Source organism: Lynx rufus, unplaced genomic scaffold (assembly GCF_022079265.1).
Source record: "Lynx rufus isolate CCGP_SWC_20201006 ecotype Redwood Valley unplaced genomic scaffold, mLynRuf1.p SCAF_24, whole genome shotgun sequence".
NCBI classification, from domain to species: domain Eukaryota; kingdom Metazoa; phylum Chordata; class Mammalia; order Carnivora; family Felidae; genus Lynx; species Lynx rufus.
The window spans coordinates 617,104-636,669 of record NW_025814839.1 but is presented as its reverse complement, the minus strand read 5'-3'; the positions used below and the strand labels follow the sequence as shown (position 1 = coordinate 636,669).

Genomic DNA, 19,566 nt, shown 5'->3' with positions numbered 1-19,566 from the left:
GCGTGGAATTTGCTGAGAATTTTTTTCTTGGAATAGATTCCCCGGCGTTGGGATAACTGTGCCCCAAAGTATGGATATGGGTGAGGCAGTTTTTCACGCATGCTGGAAATAGGCCTGTGGGCTGTGGTTTGCTGCCCACCCACCCCCCCCCGGTATGATTTAAGATCACATCTGCAGCATCTGGCTGAATGGTTACTTTGGGTCAATCTTGTCTTCCTCCATCTTAATTGAAGACACATTCTGCTTTGAGGGGAGTGTGTTTCGCCATCTGTTAGATAAACCAAGATAAACCAAGATCAGCACCGGAAGAGAGGATTGACTGTTTCGACAGACTTAAAGGAAGACCCTCCTTGTGGCCACTCTGTGCTGGGCGCAAGGGATAGAGCCAGAGACACTGGATGCATTTCCTTCCTGAAATTCCAAGCCCCTCCCCGGACAGTGTCATAGCCATCCAAGGGACAGAGCTCCCTACCCACAGGGAAAGAGAAACTGCCGCAGCACAGATTGGTCCCGTGGTCCACAAAAGCCACCAACCAAGTGATAGCTACTCTTTCGCTTTCCTTTTCTATTAAACATTTTTATATCAGGGCACTAGGGTGGCTCAGTCAGTTAAGCATCTGACTCTTGATTTCGGCTCAGGTCGTGATCTCACAGTTCGGGAGATCGAGCCCCGAGTCGGGCTCCGTGCTGACAGTGTAGAGCCTGCTTGGGATTCTCTCTCTCTCTGTGTCCCTCCCCTCCGCCATCCCTCAAAATAAATAAATGAACTTAAACGTTTAAAAACGTATTTTTATCTCATTTTTTTCAGTAAAACATCTATAACATAAAATTTGCCGTTTTAACCATTTTTTAAAGAAGATTTTAATGTTTATTTATTTCAGAGAGAGAGAGAGAGACAGAGTGTGAGCAGGGATCAGGCAGAAAGAGAGGGAGACACAGAATCTGAAGCGGGCTCCAGGCTCTGAGCTGTCAGCACAGAGCCCGACGTGGGGCTTGAGCTCACGAACTATGAGATCATGACCTGAGCCCAAATCGGACGCTTAACCGACTGAGCCACCCAGGTGCCCCGCCATTTTAACCATTTTTAGGAGTAGAGTCAGTGGCCTGAAGAACACTCACACTGTTGTGCAGCCGTCATCGTCCATCTCCAGATCTCTTTTCATCTTGTAAAACTCAAACTGTCCCCATAAAACACGAACTTCCTGTTCCCCCAGCCCCTGGTAACCCCCGTTCTACTTTCTGTCTCTGAATCTGGCTGGTCTTGACACTTGTACGAAGTCGAATCACGGAACATTTGCCCTTTTGCGTCTGGCTTCTTGTACTCAGCATGTGTTTGAGGCTCATCCACGTTGTATCGTGTGTCGGGATTTCCTTTCTTTTTACGACTGGGTAATCTTGCGTCGCGTGGATGGACCATATTCTGTTTATCCATTTGTCTGTTGATGGACATGTGGGTCGCTTCCACGTTTGGCTGTTGTGAATAGTGTGGCTGTGAACATTGGCCTACATGAATCTCCTTGGGTCCGTTTTTCAGGTCTTTCTGGGCACATGCCTCAGAGCGGAATTGCTGAGTCAGAGGGAATTCTATGTTGAGCTGCGGGAAACTCCTCTTTTCCGTGTGTAAGAGGCATTTTTTTCTGTTCCTTCCTCTTCAGGGACTAATCCGATGATCCCAGTAGAAAACATAGATGGTGTGGTAGAGCATGTTGTCTTGGTCCACGAGTCCGTGGGTGAATTCAGCAAACGATTTCTACAGAAACTGAGGCGTAGCAACTATGTAACTCCCAAAAATTACCTTGATTTTATTAACACGTATTCAAAGTTACTGGACGAGAAAACTCAGTGTAACATAGGTAAGACTTGGGAACGGGGCGGTGAACACGTAAGGATCCAACTGATGACCTTTTCTTTACGCAGGCGTTTCTTAGCAAGACGGGAATAATCAGGATCGAGGTGAAGTGTAGCACGCTCCGAATCTTTCATCTCAGAGTGATTCTTCTGGGTGGGCAGGGGGCTGTCACGCTCTTACTTTTACTCATCCGTGTTGGGTCATGCGTTTTGTAGCTCTACATTTTCCCTGCTTAGAGATACGGTCTGATGGCAGCAACGTGCTCTGTTGGAAAGTGCTCTTGAAAATGCTGCGGCTCTAGCTGTTGGCCAGATGAAGCGCTGTTTTCAGAAATACATTCGTTTTGGCCGATGCTGTCTCAGCATGGCAGTGGAGGTGATGTTGACATCTCCTGGAGATTTTTATTTTTTCCTCGGTTGAGCCCAAGTTGGACGAATCACAGTGAGGCCGCTGGCACGCTTCCCCGGGCGTACTGGCAACGGTGCTCACCTTGGTGATGGGTACGGGTCCTCTCTTTCCTCAGCCCAGTGCAAGCGTCTGGAGGGGGGGCTGGACAAGCTGAAGGAGGCCACCATCCAGCTGGATGAGCTGAACCAGAAGCTGGCCGAGCAGAAGGTCGTACTGGCGGAGAAGTCGGCCGCCTGTGAGGCCCTGTTGGACGAGATTGCCACCAACACGGCCATAGGTGAGTGTGGGGCCAGCTCTGGGGGCACGGACCCCCCAGATGGGGCGGGGCTCCACGGGGGGACATTCCTGAGAAGCCACTTGGAAGGCCACTGTTTTTCTCCTGAGCACAATGTGCATTCCCGCATGTGGACTTCGCAGGCCGCTCCCGCTGGTTGCCCGCCACACCGAGCTCGCCTGCGGTTATTCCAGCCCCTTCCCACGCGGCCCAGCCCCAGTCCCATCTCCCCTGAGACCCTTCCCCTGCCGACCCCTCTTCTTGGCCCCCTGACTGTTGTGATGGTTCCCGCTCTGCTTTTCGGTTCTGACGGTTTCACAGTTGTGACCTTGCTCCCTTCTTCCCATGCACTTGTCTTCCTGCTGCTCCAGCAAGAAACTCTCTCTCGGGGCCGGGATCCTTCATAGCGTCAGGGCCCATACGCGCTTTGCGCTCTGTAGACGCTCGGCCCACGCTTGCTTCTTGACCGTGAAGACGAATCCCGAGAGAACGCCTCATTGGAAAATATTAGGGCATCCAGCCAACGTTCAGTACGTTTATTGAACACCCACCGTATCGGTTCCCTAGGGCCATCTGGTGAAGCAAAGTCAGCATAAATTTTCGCAGGGCGCCAGGGCACACAGGATTGCGACACACCAAGGTGGTGACGAGCATGGCTGTGATGCTCAGGTCCTTGTGCTCCGGTCCCAGCTGGGTGCTCTCAGACAGGTGACAGTGTATTTGTTTCCTAGAGCTGCCCTAACGAATGGCCACACCTGGGGGGGGGGGGGCTTCGAACAACACTTGACTCTCTTACGGTTTTGGAGGCCATATTTGGAGATCGGCAGGACCAGGCCTCCTTCCGCCTTGCTTCTACCAGCTTCCGGTGGTTTGCTGGCAGTCCTTGGCTTTTAGGTTTATCTCCGTGTCTACCACCACTGGCACATTATCTCTGTGTTTCTGTGTCTTCCCATGGTCTTCTTATAAGGATACAAGCCATTGGATTTAGGGACCACCCTAACCCAGTATGACCTCATGTGAACAAAGACCCTCTTTCCCAATAAGGTCACATTCTGAGGTTCCCAGGTGGACGTGGACAGTGGGGAGACACTCTTCAATCCAACACACCTACTATGAACCAAAGCCTGTTCTAAACATTAGGGTTACAGACCTTGGGGAGATGCTCACATTCTAGCGAGTGGAACCAGACAATCAATGAGCCAATAATTAGATCAGCTTCCAGATTTTGATCAATGTCATGAGGCAAATAAACAGAGAGATGAGGTCTAGGGTGACAGAGGGGGCAGGGCACCTTAGGAGGGGTGGTTCTGAGCTGGGCCTGAATAAATATAAGAAAAGGTGACGAGAAGCAGGGAGATCTCAGTGAGCCGGAAAGAGGGAGGGTGGCCCTAGTGTCCTCGGCTAACACTGGCCACACAGGGTTGGGGGACTGTCCTGTGGGATGGAGTGGTGGGACATGGGTGGGCCAGTCAGATCAGCTGTCCTGCTGTTGGAGACCCCGTGCCCGGTAAGGTTTCTGTTCTAGCAGGAACACCCGAGGCCGCCATATTGGACAAAGCTCATTAGATCCCCTGACAGCCCAGCACCAACCTTGGAGGGCTGCGGGCTGCTTTGTGTCAGTAGTAATGGTCCCCCACCTCCGTGCCCAGTAGTTTCACTAACCTCCCCTTCCTCCTGTAGCTGAGGAGAAGAAGAAGCTTGCAGAGGAAAAAGCCATGGAGATAGAAGAACAAAACAAGATCATTGCGGTGGAGAAGGCTGAGGCCGAGACAGCCCTCGCCGAGGTCATGCCCGTGCTGGAGGCTGCCAAGCTGGAACTGCAGAAGCTGGACAAATCCGATGTGACTGAGATTAGGTAACTGGTGGCAGTTTCCAAGTGTGCTTGGCCGCCCGTATCAGTCCTGACAGCAACTACAATAATCACGGCGGTCAGGCATTTGTGGAGCCCCGTCGCGCGCCGGCCACTGTGCTGAGCACTTTCTGTGGTGGGTACCGTTAGTGCCGTTCTTATCCTCGTTTGCAGAAGAGGAAAGTGGGGCGCAGGACGGTAAGATGGCTCGCCCCAGGTCCCCCAGCCGGGAGGTAGCGGAGCCTGTTGACTTTGGACCCAGGCTGGCTCACAGGAGGGGACTGAGTTCCAGAGCGGGGTGTGTGGGAGGAGGTGGGGTTTGTCAGCCGATGCTTTTTCCGGGACACACGACACGAGCGTCTGTGTGGGGCGCTTGACGCAGGGGGCCGGAGCCCTGCTGAAAATAGCTTGACAAAGATGTGCCACAAGCTGAGAGTCGACTGGGGAGGCTCCGATCCAGCTCTAGCCAAAGGGGCTTGTGAGGGGTGGGGAGAGGGGCTCTTTATTGTGGCTCCCGGACCTTTGGCGAGTCAATTTGTAAAATGCCTGTCCCCCCTGCAGCCCCAGAGGACTTCCAGGGAAAGGGGCCTGGTGTGGGGCTGGTGGGTGAGCTTTCTCCCGCGTTGTGTGGGGCTCCTTAGGGCACCGCTAACGGATCTCGCTCATCGACTCGGCACGAGACTGAAGGCAGGAAGGAACACTCCCCCATCTGCCTGCCCCTCTGCTTATGTCGCCTGGCCCCACACACGTCTCCCCCTGGTCCGGGACCCTCAGCTCTCTCCTCTCTCCCCATCACCTCCTTGCTTTCAGAAAGGGTTGGGGTCTTCTGGCCCCACAGTAGGTCTCCCGTGAGAGACACTCCTGTTTCCAAGCCCGTGGTTGACTCTCCGTCTTAGGCTCCCGGCAGAACGATGCTTGTTCTCTGTGCTCGTCTCCCTTCCTTCCTTGTCAAAGGCTGGGCCCCTGGCATTTGTTTATTAGTGAGACATGTGGACTTGAAACCGAACGTCCAGCTCATTCCAGGGCAGGGGACTTAAGCAGCTCTCGGGAGGCCACCGGCGGATACTGCTGTTGGCAGAGGTCATTATTTCGGCTTTGCAAAGCGTGGTTGAATGAAGGCGTAAGGATGGACGTTTTAAGATCGCAATCGTACGTGTCAGAAGTTCGGACGGGGGTGCAGAACAAAGCAGAAACGCATACGAAGCTGAGTTGTAGGACAGACCGTCAGCATACACATTTTCAAGGGAAACCGCCAACGTCGGTTATACAAATGTTGGGCACCACTCCCAGGTCAGCGGCATAAAAACACCGTGAGAGCAGAGAGCCGGGAAGGAGTTTTGAAGGGGATTTGTTTGGAGAGAAGGGGCTGTGAGTCCCCGGCTCGACCCAAGGGCGAGGGGGAGACGGGGCTCCTACAGGACCAAATGGAGAGCTTGCTATGTGTCCCCGGCAGCTGGCGGGGGATGCCCGTATCTCGCCTGAGACAGGTGCGAGATGGTGCTCGAGTCATTTCTGAGAAAGCGCGAGTGGCCTATGACCTGAAGGGACTAGTGTCTGGAAATGTAATTATGGGAGTAGGTAATGTGTTCGTGTATGGCTCTGCCTCTTACGGGGGGGTGTGACCTCAGGTAAGTCACCTAACCTCTCTGTGCTGCAGTGTCCTCATCTGTAAGACGAGGCTGATAATAATTGTCCCCATGGCCTCAGGGCTGTTGTGAACTATTGTATGAAGAGCTCTCCGGACCACACAGTGGGCGTCAAGTAAGCATTAGCTAGGATGGTCCCAACATCTCAGTGACATGATGTGAAAGCCCCCTCCCAACCGCCCCATCAACTTAGTCCCCCTCCTTTCCCCCCCACCTGCCCCCCAACACAGCAGGTACCCATTGCCTTTTGGTTCTCACCTGTCATCCAGAGGGTTTTTGTGCATGGTCACGGCAACCGGGCGTACAAGTGTCTCTTCAGTTCCTGACTGTAGATTCTAAAGGTTAGTGGAACAAGGGACACCTGTGTATTTTCTTCCTTCTCTTTTTGGTGTGCAAACGGACACATACCGTATGCATTTTTCTACATCTTGGCTTTTCCACCAAACAGTGCATTTTGGAGATGTTTTGCGTGTCAGTATATGATGAACTTCCCCAATATCTAAAAAGAGTCCATCACATTCCTTTGTATGGTGGCTGTGTTATCATCTATTTAACCGGCCCCAGTTTCCGAATCTTTAGCTTGTTGCCAGCCTTTTGCCTTTACAAACCGCATGGCAAAGAATAGCACCGACTGCACTTCATTGCGCAGCCGGGCAAGTCCGCCACGGGGATACTCTTCCAGAAGCGGAACTGCCGAGTCCAAGGGTGTGTGCGTTTATGATGTCTACAGCTGTTGTTTAGTGCGCTCCCTGGGGTGGAACCAATTTACACTCCACTGACAGTCCATGGGAGTGCCTGCTTTTCCAGAGCCTCACCAACAGAGAGCATCATCACACGTTTGAATTTTTGCTTGTTATGTAGATGAAAAATTGTATTTGTGTAGTTTTTTTTTTTTTAATTTTTTTTTTCAACGTTTATTTATTTTTTGGGACAGAGAGAGACAGAGCATGAACGGGGGAGGGGCAGAGAGAGAGGGAGACACAGAATCGGAAACAGGCTCCAGGCTCTGAGCCATCAGCCCAGAGCCTGACGCGGGGCTCGAACTCACGGACCGCGAGATCGTGACCTGGCTGAAGTCGGACGCTTAACCGACTGCGCCACCCAGGCGCCCCTATTTGTGTAGTTTTAATGTGCATCCCCCTTATTGTGAGTGAGGCTGGCCTTTTTTCATATGTGAAAGACGTGCGTTGGGTTTGTGTGTATTTCCTTTTCTGTGAACTGTTTATACACTTTGCCCACTTATCTGTTGGATTGTTGTTATTGTTACTTTTTCTCTTGTCCGTTTCCAGTGGATTTTTATGTAATAGGGAGGTGAGCTTTTTATCCACGATGTGAGTTGCAGATATCTTCCCCTGTGGTTCATTGGCCATTCGACTTTGCTTGTGAGTTTTGTGTGCGTGTTTGTGTTTGCTGTGCGTGAGATTTTTATGTGGCAGATTGTAGCAATGTTTTAGTTTGTGGATCTCGGATATTATGTCATCTTTAAAAGGCCTTAAAAATGAAAGATTGTAAGACAATCTCCCCATGATTTCTTCCTGTGCATTTACAGTGTAATTCTTTATGGTTCAATAGTTGATCTTTTGGGGATTTTTCCTGGGGTTCAGTGCGAACCCAGTGGATCCAATTTTATTTTTATCCAAATTTATTTTTTCCAGATGACTATAATCTGGCTCTCTTTAGGTCATTTGGATGTCAAGTGTGGTGAGCCAGCACTTACATCTTGACAATTTCATAATCCTTTGATTCTTTAAATAGCACTTTCTTTCTACGAGGCTCAATCCCCTTTGTAGAAATCATCAGATGTTAAGCCAGGAAGATTAGGAGTCGTGAAGATTAGAAGTGGACGTTCCTCTGTAGTATAAAAGGCTCCCTTTGTTACCGGCTTGTGGTTTCACTTTTCTCTCTTCCATTCGTTCGGTAGTCTTTGGGTGCCCACCACCCGCCCACCGACACTGTGGGCTGTGCCGGCACTGGGGCTGAGCAAGGTCTTTACTGCATTCAGCTGACACTCCCGGGGAGGCACGGGTGTTTGTGCAGGAATCCCACGTGGACAGTAAGGTCACCCAGGAGAAGGTTAGGACGGGGAGATCTTTGCTGCTACGACCATGGATAACGGGGGAACCTGACCTAGTCGGGGCGGGGGGTAGTCAGGGAAAGTATTCCCCAGGAAGTGACATACAAACTGAGACGTGGCTAGAGAATATGGATTCACCGGCTGTAGGATAGAGGCTAGAGGCGGCCGTCTCTGAGACTGGAAGGAGCTTGGCCCGAGGGCAAAACGGAGACAGAGTGTCTGAGTTAGAGTGAGGGAAGGTGGGGAGTCGGGTGTGTGAGGATTCTTTCCCTCCGGGGAGCGGGCATATCATCACCATCTTTCTCTCACCTGTTTCTTTTGTGATAGGAGAAAAGAATCAAATGAAACAGGAATGTTTCTATTTCCCAGACTGACCACCTCAGGATTACTAACACCTCAGTTATCCTGTGTTACGACGGCGACGCGTTCTGTATACACGAGGTTCCCGGGACTCGTTTGTAAGCTGACAGCAGAGGGCTTCGCTTTCATAGACTCACAGGGTTTCCGAGTGGGAAGGTCTGGCTCTGTTTCCCCATTTTGCAGATGGGAAAATTGAGAACCCCGGATAGTTTATAACTTGCCCGAGGTCTCAGGATCCTCCACTGAGGCCGGGGCTCTTCCCGTCTTCTATCTGAAAGCCTCTCACTGCTTCTGTCCTCTTCTGATTATTCAAAGGTCAGTGGCCTGGGCCTGGCCTTCATCAACCCTGAAGGAAACCTTTCAGAAACAGTTGACAGCGTTGCCTGCTTTCGTAAGACCTAGTGGTGGCCTCATTGAACCTTCCCCTGGTGACTCAGGACCATTACTTTAATCATCTGTCTTTGTGCCAGAGTCATTGCCCTGGCTTGTCCTTACCCCGCGTGGCTCCTTCTCTCTGCTCTCGTCTGCAGGCGAGCGGGTGGGGGTCCTGGGGCTGGGATGGGTGGGGCGTTTGCCCAGTATAGAAAGTCTCCATAGTGCTGTGCTGGCCGCGTTGTTCTCGCTCTCTTGCTCCCTCCCGCCCTCCTTCTCGCCTCTGGGTCACCCTGGCCTCCTGCTGGAATGGCTGGGCTCCTGCCTCACCTCCCCCCAGGCTGCCCTCTGCCCTTCTGGGGCCTGTGTCATCTCTGCTCTTCTCTCTTTCTTTTCCTTCCCTCCATCACTTTCCTTACGCTTCTGTCTCTCTTCACGGTTTTGGTGTCTGCACAGCTCATCTGGGTCGTAGGTACTTTGCCCAGCAGCAGGCAGCCAAGCGGTCCCCCTGGGTCCGGTGAACGTGCCACCTGTCCCTTCCCAGGTCTTTGTGCTGCTGTGCCGTCCCCTGCTTCTTTGGGTCTCGGTTCCCTGAGGGTTGAGGGCGCAGGACGTCTGAGCGTTGGATCAGCAGAGTGGCGGTCTGGTCTCGTCAAAGACAAAGGCAACAGGGGTGACATAGACCCGAAGGAGCCCGGGATGTGGGGACCCCGGACCCCACGGGCTGTGTGAACATAGGCAGGCTGTGTGAAACGCTGAGCCCTGTCTCTTCATCTAGTAAATGGATGGCAGTAATGAGAGTGGTTACGCTGTAGAGTCTAAGGAGCCACCCCAGGTGTAATTAGAAGCACGGGTTCTCAGGCTCCACCCTGACCTACTGACTCAGATGCTTGGGGTGGCCCGGGTTTGCATTTTAAATGACACCCGCCCCCGTGATTCTGTTGCCGTCAGGTTCCGGGAGCCTGATCTGGCGCCCGATGGAGGAGACCAGTCCCTGACTTGGAGAAGCTCCCCCGAGGAGCCCAAGTCGGTGTCGGGATGTGGCTTCCTTGGCTTCCACGCAGTGTCACCTCCAAGAGATGACTCTCGGTTGAGCCACGTTTTCTGGAACTCTCATTTAGGCTAGGTCCCGGCCGCATCCTGGGTCTGATTCACCTACGTCTTTGTTTCTCACCAGGTCCTTTGCTAAGCCCCCCAAACAGGTGCAGACGGTGTGTGAGTGCATCCTCATCATGAAAGGGTATAAGGAGCTCAACTGGAAAACTGCCAAAGGCATGATGTCTGACCCCAATTTCCTGAGGTCTCTGATGGAGATTGATTTTGATTCAATTACCCAGAGCCAAGTTAAAAATATTAGAGGTGAGCGGAGACGAATGTAGGAATAGCCGGGCTTCATCCCAGTTTGGCATCTCAGTCTTGGGAGTAGGGATGGAGAGCAAGGAGGGAATTGGCCGGGTGACTGTTGCCAGAGGAAGATGGCAGCACTGGGGGTGACACGGGAAGGCTGGGTGCCGGATGGGCGGTGGCAGCCGATGCCTGCTGCACGTTTGACGGCAGTCGCTCTGGCGTTCCCGTTAGGAAACGGCGCCTTCTTACGGAACCCAGCCTGGCCTTGTCTTCCGGCGTCTTGTCCACCAGGCATGGTGGTGCAAGAGGCGGTCTGACCTTGATCTCTTCCCTTGCGCTTTTTGCCAGCGTACAGTCTGCTGTAGATCCCTGGGAGATGGGCGGGGAGGGACCGGCACCACCCGCAGCCAGCCTCTCTGTCCTCAGTTACCGAATGCCCACGTTCCCGTTGAGCCTGGCTCCTGACCTGCCTAGATGTTTAGCCAGTGGGAACGAGGCTAGTCTTTGCAAAAGGCCATTCAAGTTCACAGTGCCACCGTTTACCTTCATGGTCTGTTCAGAACGTTATTGTCAGGTGCTTTTTCTCAGCAGCTCAGACACAAAACTAAATGAAACACGAAGGATGACAACAAGTGCAAAAACCCAAGGACCTCTCTTTACCTGAATATTGGCTTGGGTGGGTTTCCATTCATGTGAAATTACTCCCGGGGTGAGAGTATAGGTAGAGGGGACGGTGACTCGTCATGGCCAACGAATCCCAGCCAGCTGCCTGCTCTGAGCCACTTGGACGCACAGTCGGGGGTCCCCACGGACGGACACCCCGGGTCCTGATGTCACATGGAAGTGCCTGGGTCATAGGATGTCCTGGGGGGCAGTAACACGTGCCCCTCCCTCACACCTTAATCATCCACCTACACAAAACTCATTTATTTCCCATCTTACTTTCCCAAGAGGAGTCTTGTCACTCGTCGAAATCATTGCATCTTTGACCGTTAGGCCTCTTGAAGACTCTCAACACCACCACTGAAGAAATGGAAGCTGTGAGCAAAGCAGGCTTGGGGATGCTGAAGTTCGTGGAAGCTGTAACGGGCTACTGCGACGTTTTCCGAGAAATCAAGCCCAGAAGAGAGAAGGTACTGTCCACACGTAAGACCTAAACATTGCTGCCAAGGGAGCAATCTGGAGTCGCGTTTAATATGTCCACAGCTTTGCCGGAAGCATTCTGACGGGGTTCTGATTTTACATCGCATAAACGTTCCCCTGCCCGCCCCCAGCACTACCAAATGATAACCCTGAATCATAGCTCTCATCCAGATGGCGTGAACTGGCGGAACCAAAGTCGGGAAGATTTTCAAATTTTGCGTGAAAAGAGTAGGGTAAATGGGTAAAAACTGTCCTCTGTGGCTAAAGCAGGATTCTCAGCCTTGGAGCTCTTGACGTCCGGGGCCGGACGGTTCTCCGTGGTGGGGGCCGTCCTGTGCACCGTACGATGTCTAGCAGCATCCCTGACCTCCACCCGCTGGGTGCCATTGTCCCTACCCCTAAGTTTTGACAACTAAAAACGTCTCCTGACATTGCCATATGTCCTCTGAGGGGCAAAACCACTGGGTCAGAACGCACAATACAAAGGGAGTTGTCAGGTTGATTCGGTCATTTTGAGACCTATTTTCTTAAAAATTTTTAAATGTTTATTTTTTGGGGGGGGGGGAGAGAGAGAGAGAGACCGAGTGCGAGTGGGGGAGGGGCAGAGAGAGAGGGAGACACAGAGTCCGAAGCAGGCTCCAGGCTCTGAGCCGTCAGCACAGAGCCCGACATGGGGCTTGAACTCACAAACCGTGAGATCATGACCTGAGCCGAAGTTGGATGCTCAACTGACTGAGCCACCGGGCACCCAGAGACCTATTTTGACGTTGCTTTATAACTCAGAATTTTATTGCTTAGAAAACTTACAACTGGGCATAAGATCAGTATTGTTTTCACGCGTTCTTTTGAGTTTTTGACTTAGAACCACAGTGTCATTTTACTGTGATCTCAGTACACTGGGAAATTAAGCATCTGCTAACTTGGATGAAGACCTGTTTTTCCAATGGGTTTAGAGCTTTTGCAGCAAACTGTCGAAGAGGTGACTAAGAAGCCAGGTACCTCAGCAGGACGTATGACGGCCCCAAAGAGTATGAACGGCATTAGAAACGCGGTGTGGACGTAAGCCCAGGGGTGAGACTCCTTCGTCCCTGCCTCACTCCGGTCCCTTTCCCCACCGTCCTGTGAACCGTCTTCCCACAGGTGGCCAGGCTGGAGCGGAACTTTTACCTCACTAAACGCGAACTAGAAAAGATCCAGAATGAGTTGGCAGCGATCCAGAGAGAACTGGAGGCTCTGGGGGCCAAATACGAGGCAGCCATTCTGGAAAAGCAAAAGCTGCAGGAAGAAGCCGAGATCATGGAGAGACGGCTGATCGCTGCTGACAAGCTCATCTCGGGGCTGGGGTCTGAGAACATCAGGTCAGCGGCCGACGCGCTGTGCGCTAAGAGCTCTGAGACTCTGTGGTCCGTGAGCGAACGTCGCCGACGGACCGTCTCGCCATGTAGTCTTCACCCCGCGCTGCGTTTTTATCTGAACACCGCGTGGGAAAGTTCCGATGTTACTGTTACCGTGTTTAGGGTGGCTGATGCCATTTTACGCATTCTGTGGTTGATGAAATAATTATGAAGGGTTAAGGTGGCAGCGCAGCTGTGGAGACAGGGAGGCACCAGTGGCCTCTGGCAAGGCGCCCTCTGTCCTAGAAACGTTTACTTCCTAGTGACCTTTAACTGAGGCACCTAGTGAGCGCCTCCTGGGTGGGTCTGGGCGAGGAGTCCGCCTCTGTTGCCGGACAAACCTCTTCCAAGGGCTCTTGTGTCTGGCTCAGTCCTGAGCTTCAGTTTTAAGCAGGTGGGACTGTTTGATGCCTAGGGGCAAGGCCATGTGGCCAGAGCTGGTCCGCTGGTAGTTTCCATTCCAACACCATAAAAGGGGTATGGAAAACACTAGAAAATACTGTCTGCTTGTAGGAAACAAACCATTTTCAGTATTTCTAAAACCTCGAAGACTTTGGCCATTTACCAGAAGAGGCCAGGTGAAACATCTACTTCCTTTTATCTCGGGTAGAATTTTGTCACCAAGCAGGACCAGAGCTCATGAGTTGTGCTGGGTGTGTCTGTAAGTTATTGATCAAAGCGTTCGGAAACAACGTGATTACTACTTAATAAATAGCTTGGAGACTAGATGCATCCCGCAAATACTTGTCCAGCCCCCCAATTAGATGCTGGGTTCTGCTGAACCCTGCAATTAAACAAAGTCTTCCAAAACGCTGGGCTCACCAGGGTGGGGTGTGGCAAAATGACCTGGCAGTCTTTGTTTCTAAAAGGAGAGAATATCTCCAACGACGTTTCCTTCTGGCTAGCCCCATTAGCGGCGGCTCAAGGCGGTTCTTCTAGAATGTTCCTTCTGATTGTGCCGGAAGATAACGGCTTACCGCAGCCCCCCCCCCCCCCCCCCCCCGTCTCCTGTGCCAGGTGGCTGAATGACCTGGACGAGCTGATGCACCGGCGGGTGAAGCTGCTGGGGGACTGCCTGCTTTGCTCGGCTTTCCTGAGCTACGAGGGCGCATTCACGTGGGAGTTCCGTGACCAGATGGTCAACCAAGTTTGGCAGAGTGACATCCTGGAGCGGGAGATTCCCCTGAGCCAGCCCTTCCGGTTAGAAAGCCTGCTCACGGACGATGTTGAGATCAGCAGGTGTGTGTGACCCGGAGCCTGGAGGACGAGGGTGCCTTGGGGTGGGGGTCCACGTGGGTGTCACCCCGGCAGGACACAGCAAGGGGTGCAGTTGACTGCACAGAAGATCCGGCTTCCTGGACCCTGAGGAGCGTTGAGCAGCCTGTGGGTTGGTAGATTGTCCTGGAAGGCCAGTCCTACCACCGTCAGCACTTGGTTACAACTTGCACAAGAAAAATACATTTCCCTGTCACTGTTCCTTCCAGGTGGGGCTCCCAGGGACTGCCCCCCGATGAGCTCTCGGTTCAGAATGGCATCCTTACCACCCGGGCCAGCCGGTTCCCCCTCTGCATCGACCCCCAGCAGCAGGCCCTCAACTGGATAAAGAGAAAAGAGGAGAAAAATAACCTGCGGGTACGGCCGGCCCCTCCCTGGGTGACCCCTGCCCTCCCTGCCTGTTCTCTCCCGCCATCTCTACCGTGACAGCCCCGGGGCCCCCAGCGATGCTGAGCTGAGGCGTCACCATCCTGAAGCCCTAGCCGAGCCAGCCGCCTCCCTGCCCGCCCACCCCGTCCCGTCTCTGAGGGCTGCACCACCTGCCTGGGGCTCTGCTCGCTTACCTGGGCACGTCTTTCAGCTGCCAGGAGCTCGAAGGTGCACCCTACCCATCCAGGGCTTAGATGCTCTTTTTTTTTTTTTTAATTCTGGAAGGGAGGAATGATATCTCAGTATCTTTTGATTGAGATATAATTCACATACTGTAAAATTCACCCTTTGAAGCATACAGTTCGGTGGTTTTTTGTATATTACCTGCAGAGTTCTACAACAAACACCAGAATCTGTTTTTACCACTACCCCCCAAAAGCAATGTTGCATGCTATAGCCACCTACCCACACGCTCCCTCCGCCCCCCACCCCCTGGCCACCACGGATGTCTTTTATAGATTTGCCTCTTGTAGACATTTCATATCAATGGGATCATACATGTGGACTTTTGTGTCTGGTTTCTTTCCCTCAGTATCATGTTTTCAAGCAGGTGTCCGTGCTTCCTTAGTTTTTATTGATGGATAATACTCCGTTGCCTGTACAGACCACGTCTGACCATCCATTTAATCCATAGATGGACATCTGGATTGTTTCTGCTTTTTGACTAGCATGAATAATGCTGCTGTGAACATTCGTGTGCAAGTTTCCTTTTTCTTTTTTTTTTTTTTTTTGGTGGGCAAATGTGTTCAGTTGCCCTGGGTGAAATTGCTGAAATTGAAATTACTTTTTCCTTATTTTTTTTTTCCTGGTCCTTGCTCCCAAGTATGTACAGGCTGTTGGGGGGAAGGTCTGCCTCTAAGATACACACATAGCTATGGTGAGACAATTATTATTATTATTATTATTATTATTATTATTATTTAACGTTTATTTTTGAGAGAGAGAGACAGAGTGTGAGCTGGGCAGGGGCAGAGAGAGAGACACACACAGAATCTGAAGCAGGCTCCAGACTCTGAGCTGTCAGCACAGAGCTTGATGTGGGGCTCAAACCCACGAATCTGACCTGAGCTTGAAAATGACCTGAGCCGAAGTTGGATGCTTAACCGACTGAGCCACCCAGGTGCCCCCGAGACAAATATTAATGAGGAGATGCTTCTTGACTTTCCTCTTCCTCCCTCAGCCTGCCGGGGTCCTGAGCCAGCGCCACGTAGCCCCCAGCCCCACCCCTGCCACCATGCTCCCACTTAAAGGGGGGGGGTGATTCCAGCTTAGGGGAGGGGGGGAGGCCAAGTTAGTGAACATAATGAAAGCAGGTGAAGGGAAAAGGAGAGGGAGGCCCCGGGGGCTAGAAGAGAGGAGGAGTTTTCCCAGACGTTTTGAGGAAAGAGCTAGCAAAGCCGTCATGAGGTTGGAGGGAGGTGAAGCAAAGAGGCGAGTGAAAGAAAGATTTCTGCCGACTCTTCTGTGAGACGGAAGGAGACTCTCTCGCGATCACTTTGGGCTGCTCAGAGCCTGAACCTAAGGGGTTTCTGGCTTCTGCGGGTCTCACGCTTTGCTTCTCTCCCGTTCTTTCTCCCCTCTGGTTCCCTCCACCCCCCAGGCACCGGCATGTCCCCTCCCCCCTCCGAAGGCCAAGGCGCTCTCCCTGCACAGTTGCCGAGGGTACAACTCTCAGTGCCTACCTCCGTCTTGCAGGTTGCTTCCTTCAATGACCCCGACTTCCTCAAGCAGCTGGAGATGGCCATAAAGTATGGGACCCCTTTCCTGTTCCACGACGTGGACGAGTACATCGATCCGGTGATCGATAACGTCTTAGAAAAGAATATCAAAGTCTCCCAAGGACGGCAGTTTATCATCCTGGGGGATAAGGAGGTGGATTACGACTCAAATTTCAGACTGTACCTAAACACCAAGCTGGCCAATCCCAGATACAGCCCGTCTGTGTTTGGGAAAGCCATGGTCATCAACTACACCGGTAAGGATGTACAGAACCTCAGTGGCGAATTAGGGTGGTTACCACGGAGACCACAACTGGGGACCAGAGTTTTCAGGGGACGCCGTTTCGTTAGGTGACCCCAAGTCATTCGCTCCTAGCCAGATCGCAACTGGTCGGTTCTTGGTGATGAAGGTTTGGGCGCCCCTAGGAAGGCAGCGGGGTACGTGTCTTGGGGCGTGCTGAGTCTGGACCACGGGCCCAGGTACCCACACCCTGAGTGGGGCGAGACCCTGTTGTGCTGGGGCCGGAAGTTACTCCGTGTGGTGCGCTGAAGTACGCGGCATGATTTTGGATTTCTGCCCTTCCTCTTGGCTGAGTTCTGTCAGGGACCGAGTGCCGTTTCTCCCGTTTTCTCGAGTTGGCCTGCACCTGCGTAAATCGGTTAATTAGGTTGGGTGTGCTTTCCACTCTGGCCCCCCAGTATTTATTTTGGGACCCCCGCCCACACTCTTGTCCCCCACAGGGTGGGCAGCGTCTCCGTGTTGTTCTGACGGTTTTGACCCGTGGCTTTAGGGTGACGGCAGGGCCGAGTCCTCGAGTTCCCAAGGGGCTGGCTCAGACGCAGCCCCAGCCTGTCCCGGGCGCGAGCGCGCAGCAGGCGAGGAGACGGGGTGCCCCGCAGTGACGGCCCCCCCCCCCCCCGCTCCCCAGTCACACTGAAGGGGCTCGAGGACCAGCTGCTGAGCGTGCTGGTGGCTTACGAGAGGCGCGAGCTGGAGGAGCAGCGGGAGCACCTCATCCAGGAGACGAGTGAGAACAAGAACCTGCTGAAGGATCTGGAAGACTCCCTCCTTCGGGAACTGGCGACCTCCACGGGGAACATGCTGGACAACGTGGAGCTGGTGCAGACCCTGGAGGAGACGAAATCCAAAGCCACGGAGGTGCGAACCGCACGGCAAATGCACTGAGCCGGGGCCGGTGGGGGCGGGGGTGGTCCCGGACGCGCCTTTGGGAGCGCCAAAGGAGAGAGGAGAAAAGGAAAAATGTCTCCAAAGGAGAACATTGGATTCCATGATCTCAGGGCCTCATTCCCGGGTCTTAGAAGCCGAGGCGTTGGGGGAGGGTGGGGAGGGGGGGATCTCCACCTGTGCTGTTGTCAGACTTGGGCTCCTAGTCACCTGAGGATTTGCGTGATGAGAACAGGCCACCTCTGCTGGGGTGTGCAATGGGGAGGGGAGCCCTAGACGTGTTCCCAGGGACCCTTGTGCATCAGGCCAGCCTCTTTCAGTTGACAGTGATAGAAAACCCAGCCCACGGGGCGCCTGGGTGGCGCAGTCGGTTGAGCGTCCGACTTCAGCCAGGTCACGATCTCGCGGTCCGTGAGTTCGAGCCCCGCGTCGGGCTCTGGGCCGATGGCTCGGAGCCTGGAGCCTGCTTCCGATTCTGTGTCTCCCTCTCTCTCTGCCCCTCCCCCGTTCATGCTCTGTCTCTCTCTGTCCCAAAAATAAATAAACGTTGAAAAAAAAATTAAAAAAAAAAAAAAAAAAAGAAAACCCAGCCCTACTTGGCCTAAGTCAAAAGGGAATTTATTAGCTTAGAAAACAAAGCCCAGGGATGGCTTCAGGCAGGCCTGGATCCAGGACTCCAAACATATCATTAGGACTCAGTTTCTTTCCATTTCTGGGCTGGGCCTTTTGTTGGGTTGGCTTCATTCTCTGCCTCCCCATGGGCCAAGCCCCCCTCATGGTTACAAGGTGGGTGTGGCCTCATGCCCCCTCAGGTTCGGGTCCAAAGGGAAGAGTGGGAATCTTTACCTGTCCCCATCATGAAGGCTCCCCAGAGCCATTTAAGTCACGTCCCCACCCCAAACCGGTCCCACAGCCTGGTTTGTGGCATGTGGACTGCTTGGGTCTAGGTTATATGCTCCTCTCCTGGCGTTGGGGTGGACGCCACGTTTGGAATGAAAGGGGGACGTTGGAGTCTCCAAGTTCAAGTCAGTACTGTTATTAGAAGAACAGGGCACGGGGCGCCTGGGCGGCTCAGTGGGTTGAGCGTCCGACTTCGGCTCAGGTCATGATCTCGTGGTTCGTGAGTTCGAGCCCCGTGTCAGGCTCTCTGCTGACAGCTCAGAGCCTGCTTCAGATCCCCTGCCCCCGCCTCTCTCTACCCCTCCCCCACTTGTTGTCTCTCTCCCAAAAATTTAAAAACAAAAAGAAGAGGAAGAGGGCACAGGTGCGGGGGCATCCAGCCACAGACGTCCAGGCAGGTGCTTTTCAAACCCCTGTGGGTGCTGCGTGGCTTGTCTTGCTGCACCCCCCCACCCTGCTCTCGGCATCCCTTACACTTTTCATAAGTTTGATTTATTTATTTTGAGAGAGAGAGGGAGAGAGAGAGGGGGAGAGAGAAGATCCCAAGCAGGCTCCGCATTGTCAGTGCAGAGCCCAGTGCAGGGCTCGAACTCACAAACTGTGAGATCATGGCCTGAGCCGAAATCAGGAGTTGGACACTCAACCGATGGAGGCACCCAGGTGCCCCGTGCATCCCTTACTTTCTTGCCCATTTCATAAGTCATCCCGGTTGTGGGTGTCCGTCTCCCTGTTTCCATGGCGACGCACATCTTTTCTTTAGGTGTCGGAGAAGCTCAAGCTGGCAGAGAAGACAGCCTTGGACATCGACAGGCTGCGGGACGGCTACCGGCCGGCCGCCAGGAGGGGGGCCATCCTGTTCTTCGTGCTGTCCGAGATGGCCCTCGTGAACGCCATGTACCAGTACTCCCTCATCGCCTTCCTGGACGTTTTTGGCTTGTCACTTAAGAAGTCGCTGCCCGATTCCATTCTCATGAAGCGACTAAAGAACATTATGGACACACTGACCTTCAACATCTATAACTACGGGTGCACAGGTGAGCACCTCTGCACTGATTAGGACAAATGCGTTCTGTGCGTGTGCACCTCTGGGGTCTGTGTGTCCAGATCCCTTCTGCTGAGGACGTGAGGCAGGTTGGATGGGACCCCATCCTCACGGCCTCCACTTAACTGCACCTCTTTATTTTTTTAAATTTTTTATGTTTTTTTTTTTTTAAATTTCATTTTTGAGAGAGAGAGAGAGAACGCGAACGGGGGAGGGGTAGAGAGAGAGGGAGACACAGAATCCGAAGCAGGGTCCGGGCTCTGAGCTGTCAGCACAGAGCCTGATGTGGGGCTTGAACTC

The 19,566-nt window shown here is 53.1% G+C and overlaps 1 protein-coding gene across 1 annotated transcript in view; it reads left to right on the top strand.

Moving 5' to 3' along the window:
* Positions 1–19,566, top strand: part of DNAH10 (dynein axonemal heavy chain 10) — a 144,675-nt gene that overhangs the window by 113,841 nt on the left and 11,268 nt on the right. Inside the window, exons 55-65 of the mRNA XM_047088495.1 lie at positions 1,656–1,853; positions 2,373–2,534; positions 4,212–4,386; positions 10,010–10,191; positions 11,176–11,312; positions 12,463–12,680; positions 13,734–13,955; positions 14,201–14,348; positions 16,116–16,395; positions 17,068–17,297; positions 18,985–19,258. Coding sequence (XP_046944451.1) covers positions 1,656–1,853; positions 2,373–2,534; positions 4,212–4,386; positions 10,010–10,191; positions 11,176–11,312; positions 12,463–12,680; positions 13,734–13,955; positions 14,201–14,348; positions 16,116–16,395; positions 17,068–17,297; positions 18,985–19,258 — 2,226 coding nt within the window. The remainder of the gene's footprint in view (positions 1–1,655; positions 1,854–2,372; positions 2,535–4,211; positions 4,387–10,009; positions 10,192–11,175; positions 11,313–12,462; positions 12,681–13,733; positions 13,956–14,200; positions 14,349–16,115; positions 16,396–17,067; positions 17,298–18,984; positions 19,259–19,566) is intronic.